The sequence below is a fragment of the Triticum urartu genome, chromosome 3A (assembly GCF_056163025.1).
Source record: "Triticum urartu cultivar PI428250 chromosome 3A, HENAU_Tu73, whole genome shotgun sequence".
In the NCBI taxonomy this organism is placed as follows: domain Eukaryota; kingdom Viridiplantae; phylum Streptophyta; class Magnoliopsida; order Poales; family Poaceae; genus Triticum; species Triticum urartu.
Window position 1 is genome coordinate 185008574 of NC_141875.1, and position 13373 is coordinate 185021946.

Consider the following 13373-nt stretch of genomic DNA (forward strand, 5'->3'; position numbering starts at 1 on the left):
GGCCTCTACACCCGGAATGACACCTTTAAAGGTGGTTTGGGTGGGTTTGATCCTCGAGGGGTCTATACCCATTTTGCGCACTGTATCCTGATAGAGCAGGTTCAGGCTACTGCCACCGTCCATAAGGACTCGAGTGAGGTGAAATCTGTCAATGATGGGGTCCAGGACCAATGCGGCAGAACCGCCATGACGAATACTGGTGGGGTGGTCCCTACGATCGTAGGTGATCGGACAAGAAGACCATGGATTGAACTTTGGGGCGACCAGCTCCATCGCATAGACGTCCCTCAGTGCACGCTTCCGTTCCCGCTTGGGAATATGGGTTGCATATATCATGTTTACCGTTTTCACTTGGGGAGGAAATTTCTTCTGTCCTCCTGTGTTCGGCGACCGGGACTCCTCCTCGTCGTCACTATGCATCCGCTTTTCCTTGTTTTCGGCATTCAACTTGCCGGCATGTTTGAACACCCATCATTCTCTGTTGGTGTGGTCGGCTGGTTTATCGGGGGTGCAGTGAATTTGACACGAACGATTGAGTATGCGGTCCAAGCTGGATGGGCCCGGAATGCTTCTTTTGAATGCCTTTTTCCATTGACCGGCTTTAGAGCCACTTAATCCGGCTTTAACTGCCGTATCTTTGGCGTTGTCGCCGTTGTTGCGGCGCTTGTGTCTGTTGGGATGTGGCCTGCAGGAATATCACGAGGATAGCACCAGGCGGGACCGCGAGCTCCCACCTCTTCCGAGTAATCCTCTTTCACATTAAAAGGGGGGCTCCTGAGCATCGCGATTCAGGAGCTCTTACTGGCTCTCCAGCCCTCACCCCCTGGCCTTGACCATGGCATCGCGACCTGGCATACCAGCGCTGGCTGAGCTCACTCGAGGGTTGGGACCTGAGGACGTAGATCACGAAGGAAAGCCTTGGAAGGGGGAGGACCCGTACGGGCCTAACCTAGCTACGTTGCGGATGATTGCACACAGGTCTGGCCCAGCACGGTGAATCAACCCCGAACTGCCAAGATAAGTCATGAGCTCGGAACAACTAAGTTGTTGGAACCTAGGCGTTACGCTCGCCGCATCCCTGTTGCGGCCACGTCGCATCCCTTTCCTGCCTTACCATATATAGCTGCTTGTGCGCTAAGGGGGACCTCCTGAGCATCACGCCTCAGGGGCTCTTACTGGACCTCGGGCCGCTCACCTCCTGGCCTTGACCATTGCACGCGACCTGGCATACCAGCGACGACTGCAACCTGCCTGCGGACTAGGACCTGTCAGCGTAGAGCAACAAGCTATTGCGAGCTTGTAAAGGGAAGACCGAGCCTTAACAGGACATGCGTTCGCAAATTTTCATAACAAAGAAAATATACACAAAGACATGACAGACCTTTTACACACCCCCACGGGGTACTTCATGATTCTTCGCAGGGAACAAAAAATGAGAACTAAGAGGAATCCTATCTACACCCTCCCGTGGAGGACGCCATCATCAACAGTGGGCCACGGGAGGCCGGCGCTGACCCCATCCAGATCAGTAGCGGAGGCGGCTAGACGCCACGGCCCTGCTCCGAGCCCGGCGAGAGGTCGGGGGCACGTAGCTATCATCGCTCGTCTCCGGAGTCTCATAAAGCTTAGGAGAATCACAAGACTCCCAGGGGCTGCTGCTGCTGGAGTAGCCACGAGCGGAGCACGCGTCAGCCTGGCGCTCCCCTCCAGGGCAACACTCCAAGTGGCGGCGCTCCGCGTCGAAGACCTTGAAGAAGAGCGTGGAGGCGCCATCATACTCAAAGTGGATCGCGAGGGCGCCTTCCACACGGCAAATCCGCACAACCTCGCCCCAGTCGTGGGTCATGAAGATCTTGCCGGTGGGGACCGCTTCGTTCTCTGCTCCGGTCGCCGGAGCGTTGTAGTCGACATGCTGTAGCCAGAGGTCAAGAGGCCCCCTCGGCAGCATCATGTCGAAGAAGTACCGCGGGAAGCTGATCCAAGAGCTTGGGGGCATCGGCGCCCATAGCACGAGCTCGCACGAGGAATCCGAAGCATGGATTCCAGGGCCGACAGCGCATGTCGCTATGGCGCGGCGACCACGGGTGCGGCGCGGGCGGCGCCGCTCGTCACTCCGCCCTCCTGAGCCCTCGGCTTGGGCGTACAAGGGTAGCGGATACCATGGAGGAGGCCGCTCGCACCAGGGCCTCGTCACCACCTGCATCACCGCTTCGTCGCGACGGTGAACCGGCCTCTTCTTCGGCGGAAGCAGCCCTGGATCATCGCGAGGGGCCTTTCCTTTCTCTCCAGCGGAGAACCTTCGGATGGGCGCCATTGCTGCTAGCGGTGGAGCAAGAAGGAAGAAGCAAGTGAACCAAGAAGAGATGGGCGACGGGGGCTCCGCCCCCTCCCCATTTATAGCGGAAGAAGGCCAAACGCGCCTCCCGCGATCACAGGTAATGATGATTTTCCTTGCATGTCGTAGGGACTTGTCAAGTTGAGCAGTTGCCAAGGCCGCATGGGGAAGCGGAGATGCCCACGTCCAATCAACCGCCATGTGTCAACCAAGGTCGCATGCTTCTGGGGCCCGTGGCACTCCGCGCTTGACCTTTGGCTTTGCCTCAAAGCCAAGCCCGAGCGCGCCTTGGGCCTGGGGGCTACTGTCGGTGTTTTGGGAACGGGGGTCCCCAGACTTGCCTGCCTGTGGCCCACGGCGTGGCTATGCTAGGTGGCCTGTATGGCCCATCATCATCAACGTGACATTCAAGACCCTTGCGAGGCGGATGACACAAGACCTCCTCAGGAGCGGCCTCACCAGGCTGCCTCGCGAGGAGCGGAGAGATTAAGGCGGGGCGAACCTCGCGAGGCTCTCATGACGTCAGCCATGACGATCGACACCAGGCAGGCGCCAAGCGGGCGCCAGCGCGTGCAGCGTCCTTGTTTCCTCTTTGGTGCTAAGGAGGCCAGCGCAGGTGCGGAGTACCGAGGCATCAGTCAAAGGTTTCCATATTAGTGCAACGAGACCAAGACCAACAGGCCAGCAGGACGGAGGTCACCGTTTAGCCCAAAACGGCGTCATCACCAGAGCCCTTTCGTAGGCGAAGACCGCTTTTGTCAGGATAGCTTGTACTAGCTGCCCCCTTAACCTCAGGACCGCCATTGTTGGCTCCCTTCCCGCTCAGTATTTGGGGACAGGACCAGGGTCTCTATAAATAGAGCTAGCCACCATCGTAGCTAGAGGCCAGATCCAGGAACGACACAAGTTCACCAAGCACAAGAACACCTCAACCTCAGGAGGTTGTTCTTCCCCTTGTACTATTCATCATCATCCCAAGAGGCAATCCATCACCACCACACTAGAGTAGGGTATTACACCACAACGGTGGCCCCAACCAGTATAAATCTTGTGCCTTTGCATTGCTAGTTCGTCGAGTTCTTCCGCAAGATCTTAGAGAGCTAGGGCGTAGATCGGCAGGAGGGAAAGAACGTCGCGTGCACCCTAGAGTTCGAACCTTAAGGGTTTTGCCGGAACCCTTGATCCGACATTGACCCAAAACATGGCACGCTGGTAATGGGCTAGCCCAGTAGTGTCTGAAAAAACATGGCGGGCCTTTATCTGGGCCGACATTTTTACCTAAAATGGGCCACTGTTGGGCTGTGCCACGTGTCGACATATCATAGGCGTCTTCCGTCCATTGTTGGAATAACATCTATCCCAACGATTAGCTGACACATGCATTATCCGACGAATGAGAATTTTACACGTGGAAAATCCACATTGGTCGAGGCTGTTAACGGGTTATGGGATCCAAACCAGAACCCGATAGCTTAACGACGCCCTATTGCTTATATACATGCCAGGTAGGGTTTCTAGGATTACAAGGTCTGTATCTAGGCATTAGGCGGCAAGAGAAGTCTTGGAGTATATGACAGGTCTTCAGCACACATATTTTTGATCACATCTAGTCATGCAGCCCCCGGAGTCCATCTTTAATAAGAACCAAGGCCCACCATCCCAATCAGAGGAGCATGGTTCGACTAGGTTAGTACCCGCAAATCTAGGAGACCGTTAGTACCCCCTGAACGGGCCTTCGATGCCTAGGGCGACGCGGCTGGACTTCGCTTCCGGAGTCTTCGGCTCGATAGGCGAGTTCCTCTCCAAGTAGTCTTCGGAAATTATCAGTTCTGCCAGGTGGATCTAGCTCTGCCACACGTGCCACTGGTTTCTTGAGCTTGGTAACTAAACTTTTACGGGGAAGTGAGTTGCTTTATGGAGAAACATCGAAGCATCGGCCTCCTCCCCCTTTTTATTCACGGGCAGGTCATGCAAATTCACTACATGGCTCCAACCCTTCTTTTCTCAGCAAATCATGCTATTGCTCCCCTTCTCTCAAGTCCACTCCCGAGAGTTTTTATGGTGAGTGACGCAGGCTCTTCGAGGCGCCCTCACGGCCCTGTTAGAGGCGATTGGGGTAGTTGTGCTATCTTGCACCTTCATTGGGATCTGCCCAATTCAGATCTGACGGCAACCCGTGCAGGATTGACATCCATGGAAGGTCAAGTGCACGTAGAGAATCACCCGTCTCCTCAAGAGGGCGAGAGGTTATGCTTCATCTCCTTCTTACTGTGTGGCTTAGGGTTTTCTATTCAACCCTTCCTATGGGGTCTGCTAGAGTTCTACGAGTTGCAGCTTCATCACCTCACCCCAACTCAATTTTACATATCGCGGGCTACGTTGCCCTTTGAGAGATGCACCTCGGATGCAAGGCACACTCCAGGTTGTGGTGAAGGTATTTCTGCATAATGCCTTGCTCCCCTGCCTAGAAGTTATATGAGGTCGGGGCGGTCGAAGTTTGTCGAATTGAGGGGACCAAATACCCGCCAGGCACACCTCCGAAAGATACCGATGTGTGGTCGACCGAGTGGTTTTAAATAGACGACATTCCCCTCCTAGAGACAGTTCGGCCCAGACTACCTTCTTCTCTATCAAGCCCCCGAAGAGGCGTTATAGCTGGAGGCCACAGGCCCAAGCCATAGTTGCCGAGGTAACCAGGCTGGCAGCTCAAGTGACGCAGTTGACAAGCACTGGCCTTACCGTAATTGATGTAATGGCCACAACGATAAACTGAAGAGTCCAACCATTTTGGCAGCATCCTCATATATCGTGTGAGTTGGACGATGTCGGATTACGGGTTCCAGCAAATCCATGAGGTTTGAACATTGGGGTGCGCACGAAGATCTCTCTCCCCCTAGCTCACACTCCCGCAACGATCTCAAAGCCTAGCTCGCCCAACCTGAGGAACAAGGGACACAAGAATTTATACTGGTTCGGGCAACCGTTGCGGTGTAACACCCTACTCCAGTGTGGTGTGGTGGATTGCCTTGTAGGCTGGGGATGAACAAGTCCAAGGGAAGAACAGCCTCCTGAGGAGAGGTGTTCTTGAGCTCGATGAGCTTGCATGCTTTGTGATGATCTGAATGATCTGTCCTCTGTTATGGTGGTGGCTAACCCTATTTATAGAGGCCCGGGTCCTCTCCCCAAATATTAGGTGGGAAGGGATCCCACAACGGCCAATTTGAAGGGGGACAACGAGTACAAGTTATCCTGACAAAAGGTGTTCTTCGCATGCCAAAGGCTCTGGTGGTGATGCCGTCGTGGGCTCCGTGATGACCTCCATCTTGCCGTCCTGCTGGTCTTGGTCTCGTTGAACCGATATGGAAACCTTCGCCTGACGCCTCGGGACTCCTCACCTGCGCCTGCCTCTTTAGCACCAAAGAGGAAACTGGCACTATGCGCCTGCTGGCGCCCGCCTGGCCTTGGTCATCATGGCTCACGTCACAGAAACCTCATGAGGTGCCCCTAGCCTTGATCTCTTTGCTCCTCGCCAGCCAGCCTAGCGAGGCTGCCCATAAGGAGGTCTTGTGTTATCCACCTCGTGAGGCTTGGCCCCTCGTGAGGGTCTTGAGTGTTGGTTGATGAAGATGGGCCATACCAGGCCACTAGTGGGGCCACACCATGGGCCGTAGGCAAGCAAGTCTGGGTACCCCCGTTTCTAGAACACCGATAGTAGCCCCCGGGCCCAAGGTGCGCTTGTACTTAGCTTCGCGGTGAAGGCAAGGGGCAAGTGCAGAGTGCCACGGGCTCTAACAGCCTGCGGCCTTGATTGATGCGTGGCAATTGACGGGGCGTGGGCATCTCCGCTTCCCCACGCCACCTCGACAACTGCCCGACTTGACGAGTCCTGTTGCATACAGAAAAAGGTCATTATTACCTTAGATCATGAAGGCCGGCGCTTGGCCTCCTCCTGGCTATAAATGGGGAGGGGGCGGAGCTCCTGTCACCCATCTCTTCCTCCACTGCTGCCGCTTCTTATTCTTCTTCCTTGTCGCGACACCCATGGCGCCAATGAAGAGGTTCTCGGCCGCCGAGAAGGGGAAAGCTCGCCAGGAGGGGCCCGGCTCGCCACCGCCTAAGGGGCGGGGGGCGCGGTCGCCTGCACAAGAATGCCACGACCCCCGCTGCGGTCCCTCATGGGCGTGGGCGGACTCCCTCGGGGTCCAATGTTGTCCTTGGCGGCCGCGATGGCGCTCCTTCGTGTGGCGGGAGCCGCCTAGGTCGGGGAAGCCCCATCGATGAGGGGAGGCGCGCCATGGTCGCCCGGCCTCCCCGGCCGTGCTTCCACTCAGTGGAGGTGCTGCCGGAGTTGGTCATGTGGTCGGCGAACCCGTCCGGCACTTGGCTTCAACTTCCAAGCTGCTTCGCCGGTGAACTGCCGGCCTTAGGTCCCGGCGTCCTCTGGCTGCAGGCCGACGGTTGCTGCAGCAAGGCTTCGTGGGTCGTGGTGGAGGTGTCCGCTACGGGCAACCTAGCCCTGGCCGGCGGCTGGCAGACGTTCGCCCGCGCGCACGGCCTAGGCAGGCGGTGCACCCTCCACTTCAAGTACGGCGGCGCAGCGACCCTCTTCGTGATGGTGTTCGGGGAAGACGGTCGCCGCGCCAGATGCTGCACCAAAGACGACGACGATGGTGGCGAGGTGCTTGGCGTTGGCGATGGCCGTGACGAGCATGAGGGTGACCTTGCCCTCGGCGGCGACCGTGGTTCGCCCGGCTAAGCCAGCTCCTCCTTCGGCGAAAGCTCCAGCAGCGGCGGCTACGACCAGCCGCCACGCCGTCTGGCCTGCTTCGAGGATGGTAGGGGGTCATCCCGTCATCGCGCCCCGGTGAAGCGTGAGGAGGGCTCTGGCTGAGTTCGGGGGCCGACCCTTGTGAGCAGCCGCGTCGCAGGAGCAGCTTTTGCTTCTCCTCTCTCTCCCCTTACCCTACATTGTCAGAAACGAATTCAGGGCCCTGCGAGGGTGTGTAATGAACCATGGTGCTTATGTTGTTTTTATGGTGCGTTTATTGTTTCTGGGTTGTGTTGTGAGATCTATGCCTTATACGAGTGTAGAGGGGTAACTTAGCTCAATGCATCCGGGGTAGCTCTGACGTCATGAGGGCGCGCGTCTCTGGGCACCTGGTGGGGCTACCCCAGTGTCAATTCGGGTAACATCGCGAAGCTGCATCACGAAACTACAAAAACTTGTTAAGAAATCTTTAGCCCTTCCCGCGCGAGGCCTTAGGTATGGGCTAGTTATGGCCAAACGCACCGTGTCGCGGTACCCATGGGGCACGGACTAAGGGGGGGTGCGCTGATCAAAAACTAAGACGAGAACGCCTCGCGGAGACCAGGGGAGTGTGCACGTGCATACTGCCTGTCCAGCACCCCTCGTGGGGCGTGCGAGGGAGAGCGTCAGGCAATTATTGCCCTCCCTAGAGAAAAACAAAGGAATGAGGGAAGAACCAGAAATAAGGGGCAAGCCATCGAGAAACGCTGGAACTCAAAATTTCATTAAGGGAAAAGAGGCAAGCCAACTACAGAAAGCAAATGAACAGCCGCGTCCGGCACCTAGTCTAGTCTTCTCACCAGCGCGGAGCTAAGTGCTGCCACTAGGACGTGGGAGGGAGCCCCTGAGGCCCGAGGGCGGCACTCCAAAGACTCTGGGGCATGTACAGCCCCACTCATTATTACGTGAGAGTGTCACGAGTGGAGACCTTCACAGGCACTTCGCCTTGCTTCATTGGTAGAACTTCTGGAGGTGCTGGATGTTCCAGGCGTTCTGGATGGGGACCCCTTCTTGCGTCTCCAGGCATGCGGCGCCGGGCCTGGAGATGCGGGCAATCCTAAACGGGCCCTCCCACATGGGTGAGAGCTTATGCAGCCCTTCCCTGGAGAGCACCCGCCTCAGGACGAGATTGCCCACCTCAAGCGTCCTGGAGCGAACGCTGCGACAATGGTACCATCACAGCGCCTGCTGGTATCTTGCCGTTTGGAGTGAGGCTTCATGGCGGCGTTCCTCCCCCTGCACGAGGTCCATCCCCCGCATGGCGTCCTGTTGTGTCTCATCAAACACCAGGACCCGCGCCGAGCGATGCTTGACCTCGTGAGGGAGAACCGCTTCTGCTCCGTAGACAAGCAAGAACGGGGTCTCGCCTGTTGGCTTGGTGGCGGTGGTGCGAATGGACCACATCATAGACTGGAGCTCATCGTGCCAGCCTCGGTTGCAGGATTCGAGATTATTCTTGAAGGTCCGGGTCTTGAGGCCTCTCAGGACCTCGGCATTGGCGCGCTCATCTTGGGCATTGCTCCTGGGGTGTGCCACCGAAGCGTAGCAAATTTGCGTTCCAAGGTTAGCACAATAGGTCTTGAAGAGATTTTCTAGGGAACTTCGAGCCGTTGTCGGTGATGATGCGGTTAGGGACCCCGAGCCGGGTTACGAGGCCCTTGATGGACTTAACTGCTGACCATGCTGGGATGGTGCGGACGGCTTCAACCTCTGCCCATTTGGTGAACTTGTCGATGGCGACGTAGAGGTAGCGGTAGCCCCCAAGCGCTCGTATGAACGGATCCAGGATGTCCAGCCCCCAGACCGCGAAGGGCCACGAAAGCGGGATAGTCTGGAGGCCCTGAGCCGGCAGATGGATTTGCTTGGCATGGAACTGGCAGGCCTCGCAGGACCTTACCAGCTCGGTCGCGTCGTTGAGTATCGTGGGCTAGTAGAACCTGCCACGGAACGCCTTGCCAACCAGGGTAGGCGACGATGAGTGATGCCCGCAGTCTCCACCATGTATGTCAGCCAGCATCTCGTTCCCCTGCTCCCTAGAGATGCATCACAAGGAAACATCATTTGGTCATTTTTTGTATAGCTTACCATCCTGGATGCAGTATGCCGTAGCCTGCCGGGCCACACGCTCCACATCCTCCTCCTTCTCCGGTAGTGTCCCATGCACCAGATATGCCTTGAATTCCTTGGTCCAACACCCCTCCTGAGGCTCGAGCGCCAGGAGAAGACTTGCTCCTGAGGTCTGGCCGCAGGCGGGGGCTCCCGAGGCTGGTGGCTGAGGGAGTTCTTCTCGAGGTGATGTAGTCTCCACGGCCGCAGGGGTCGCCGAAGGCCTGAAGAGTCGCTCTTTGAAGACACCAGGTTCTTGGGGTAGCCGCCTCGACGCCTTCTTGGCGATTTCGTCAGTCTCCTTGTTGGTGCCGCGTGGCACATGCTGTAGCTCTAGGCCTAGGAATTGCTTCTCCATCTTGCACACTTCCTCGAGGTATGCCTCCATATGCTCATCCGTTTGTTCTTTCACCTTGTTGGAGAAGTTGACAAGGAGCTGCGAGTCACCCTTCATGGTGAGACGCTTCACCCCCAAGGCTGTGGCAGCCTTGAGGCCAGTGATCAACCCCTCGTACTCCGTGATATTGTTGGAGACCTTCTCACCCCGCTGGAAGCAGAGCTGCACGACATTATATAGCTTTTCTTGGGTGGGCAAGATGAGCACAGTGCCAACCCCTGTTCCTTGTGAGTGCGAAAGCACCATCGAAGTACATGACCCAGCCATCTGGTGCTTCATTTCCCGGCGAGAGGGATCGGCTCTCACCCGCTTCGGGCTCCGGAGCGTTGGGCCATTCCGCAACGAAGTCGGCAAGCATATCCCCCATGATAATGCTGGTCGTGCTAAACTCCAACTGAAATGCTTGCAGTTCAATGTTCCATTCAGTGACTCTCCTCGCGGCATTGGGGCTTCGAAGCAACCTCTCTAGGGGGTAGGCTGAGACGACCTTAATTGGGTGGCATTGGAAATAATGGCGTAGCTTGCATGAGGCCACCAGGAGAGTGAATAAGAGATTCTGCGGCATTGGGTACCATGCTCTCGCGTCCCGTAACACAGTGCTGACAAAGTATACTAGGTGCTCTCGCGGGAGTGTCAATGGAGCCTGTGCCCTACGGAGGTTGTGGTGCCTCCTGAGGTGGGGGGGCCTTAGGAGCCTGGTCACCCATCCGGGCCTCCGTGGGCCCTTGAACGCCGTCTTGTGGGGTGTGATCGTCTGTGTGCATTGTCTTGGACTTAGAGGCACTGTCTTGTGACTACACCATTCCAGTTGGGGGCGTGGTATTGCATTGCGGGTTCTTGGCTCGGAGCTCCTCCCGAATCACCACCAATGCCGCGCTGGCAGAGTGAGGCATAGCGGCCAGATATAGCACGAGAGGCTCGAGGGGGCGAGGTGCCACCATCATCGGTGGGCTAGTTACCTATCTCTTGAGGTCTTGAAACGCCAGATCTACCCCTAGGGTCCATTGAAACATGCCTTTCTTCTTCATCAGCTCGAAGAATGGCAGAGAGCGCTCCCCCAGCTTGGGGATGAAGCGCCCCAGCAAGGTCACGCGGCCTGCAAGTTTCTGCATTTCCCTGAGAGTTTGTGGTGGGCTCATGTGTTCTATTGCCTTGACCTTCTTGCGATTAGCTTCGATCCCTCTGTGAGAAACGAAGAGACCCTGTAGCTTGCCGGAGGGGACACCGAACACGCACTTCTCCGGTTGAGCCGCAAATCCACCTGGCGCAGGCTAGCGAAGGTCTCCTCCAGGTCCTGAATCAGGGTTCTCGCCTCCCGAGATTTTACAATGATGTCGTCGACGTAGGCTTCACTGTTTCTACCAAGCTACTGACCCAGGGCGATGTGCACCAGTCGCTGGAAGGTCGCCCCAGCGTTGCGCAGTCTGAACGGCATGTAGGTGTAGCAGTACACCCCACACGGGGTCAGGAAGGCGGTCTTCTCCACATCCTCCACTGCCATCTTGATCTGGTGGTAGCCCGAGAATGTGTCCAGGAAGCACAGTAGGTCGCACTCAGTCGATACGCGGAAGCGGGAATGGGTCTTGGGGACAGGCCTTGGTGAGGTTGGTGAAATTGACACACATGCGTTCCTTCCCGCCTTTCTTTGGCACAACGACAGGGTTCGCCAGCCACTCCTGGTACTAGACCTCATGAATGACACCTGATGCCTCCAACTTGCGAGTTTCCTGAACGATGAAGGACTGCTTCTCCGTGGACTATCGCCGCACCTTCTTCTTCACAGGGCGCACATTGGGGCACACCCTTAAGTGATGCTTGATTACCCCCTTGGGACCCCTACAAGCTGCTTGGGTTCCTAGGCGAATACCTCCTTGTTCGCGCTCAAGAACTTCACTAATGCCTCCTCTTGACCCGGGTCGACGTCGTCGCCTATGGTGAAGGTGGCCCCCGAGGATCCATCATCCTCGACCGGCACTTCCTTCATTTCGGCCTGGTCTTGAGTGAACAATTTCTTCTTTGCCAGCGCAGCCTCCTTTGCCCCTGGGTGGCTTCGCCAGTCGGGCGTGCTGCTGCTACGGCCCTGAAGGTAAGCTTGAGAGCCGCCAGAGCTTCCTTCGTGTCTTCGACCACGGTGAGGACGCCGCTGCTGCCCGACATCTTCATGAGGTTGTAGGCCAGATGGGTCGCTGCCATGAACTGAGCCCAAGGAGGGTACCCGTGGATGGAATTGTACGGGAGGCCAATGCAGGCGATGTCGAAGTTGATGAGCTCGGTGCGGTAGTTGTCCCGGGTACCGAAGGTGACTGGGAGGCGTATCTGCCCCAAGGGGCTGGTGGGCCCGCTGCCGACTCCGGAGAAAGGCTTGGTGGGGCGGAGATGGCCATACGGCACGTGAAGCAAGCCGAAAGCTTCCACGGAGAGCACATTGAAGCGTGCTCCACCGTCGATGAGGGTCTTGGTCATGGCGACGTTGCAGATGGTGGGGGTGTAGAGCATTGGGAGTGCACCCGAGCTAGTCGTGGTAGCGGGGTGATCCCCTAAGTCGAAGGTGAGGTCGGCCTTGGGAGCCGCCCATCCTAGTGGGGCTCCCCACTACACAGAGGCGGTGCTGATCTGGCGGAAGAACTGCTTGGTGTGGCAGTCCGAGGGTGGCGCTTGCGAGCCACCGAGGAGGGCCGCGATGGCGACACGCGCTGATGCTGCGAAGCGTGCGACAAAAAGGCCGCGTAGATCCTCCCAAGAGGCCACAAAGGATCCTGGCAGGTTGAGCAGCCAGGCGCGTGGCACACCAGTGAGGGCCATGGGGAACTAGTTGGCCATGACCTTGTCGTCGCCTCCAGCTTCCAAGATGACCTCCTCGTATGCCAGCAGGAAGGTCGACGGATCCGCCGCGCCGTGATAATCCCCAAGTGTAGGGAATCATCGTAGCAATGTTCAAACGTGGAAGTGATAAGTATGGAGTGTCGAACCCACAAGGAGCTAAAGGTAAGATCAATATTCTCTCAAGCCCTATCTGCCACTGATACGACTCTACGTACACCGAACGTTTTCTTCCAACTAGCAACAAGAAATAAAACTAAATTGTTGGTATGAAGAGGATAACTTTGTATGATATCGGAGAGATAAAATATAAAAGTAGGTGTTGTTATCATAAAGTTAGAATATATTACTAAATATTATAAATAGCGAGTGTGGAATAATGATGGGTCGGTGTGCGGAATTGTCCTAGGCAATTGTTAACAAGACCGATAGTCGTCATTGCAATTTCATATGAGGGAGAGGCATAAGATAACATACTTCCTCTTCTTGGATCATATGGACTTATGATTGGAACCCTAGCACGCATCCGCAACCACTAAAGATCATTAAGGTAAAACCCAACCATAGCATTAAAGCATCAAGTCCTCTTTATTCCCATACACAACAACCCCCTTACTCGGGTTTGTGTTTCAGTCACTCACCAACCCACTATAAGCGAATCATGAACGTATTGCAACACCCTACAACGGGAATCCCTCAAGCTTGCGCGACACGGAGGGCACCATAGGACAGCACCAAAATAAAACACACAACTCGTACCAATCTAAATCATCAATCAACCGAAGACAAAGGATATCTACTCAAAACATTAGAGGATGGCAACACATCATTGGATCATAATATGTGGCATAAAGCACCATGTTCAAGTAGGCATTACAGCGGGGTGCGGGAGAGTGGACCGTGTGAAA

At 56.3% G+C, this 13373-nt stretch overlaps 1 protein-coding gene across 1 annotated transcript; it reads right to left on the bottom strand.

Annotated features, from left to right (window-relative positions):
* Positions 1–11625: 11625 nt before the first annotated feature.
* Positions 11626–12108, bottom strand: LOC147979135 (uncharacterized). The gene has a single exon (XM_087515056.1). It carries the CDS (start codon positions 12106–12108, stop codon positions 11626–11628), a length of 483 nt encoding a protein of 160 aa, XP_087371182.1.
* Positions 12109–13373: the final 1265 nt, after the last annotated feature.

Bases quoted from the DNA above. Each gene is read 5' to 3' on its own strand.
- LOC147979135 (XM_087515056.1), bottom strand. From the start codon at position 12,108: ATGACCAAGACCCTCATCGACGGTGGAGCACGCTTCAATGTGCTCTCC.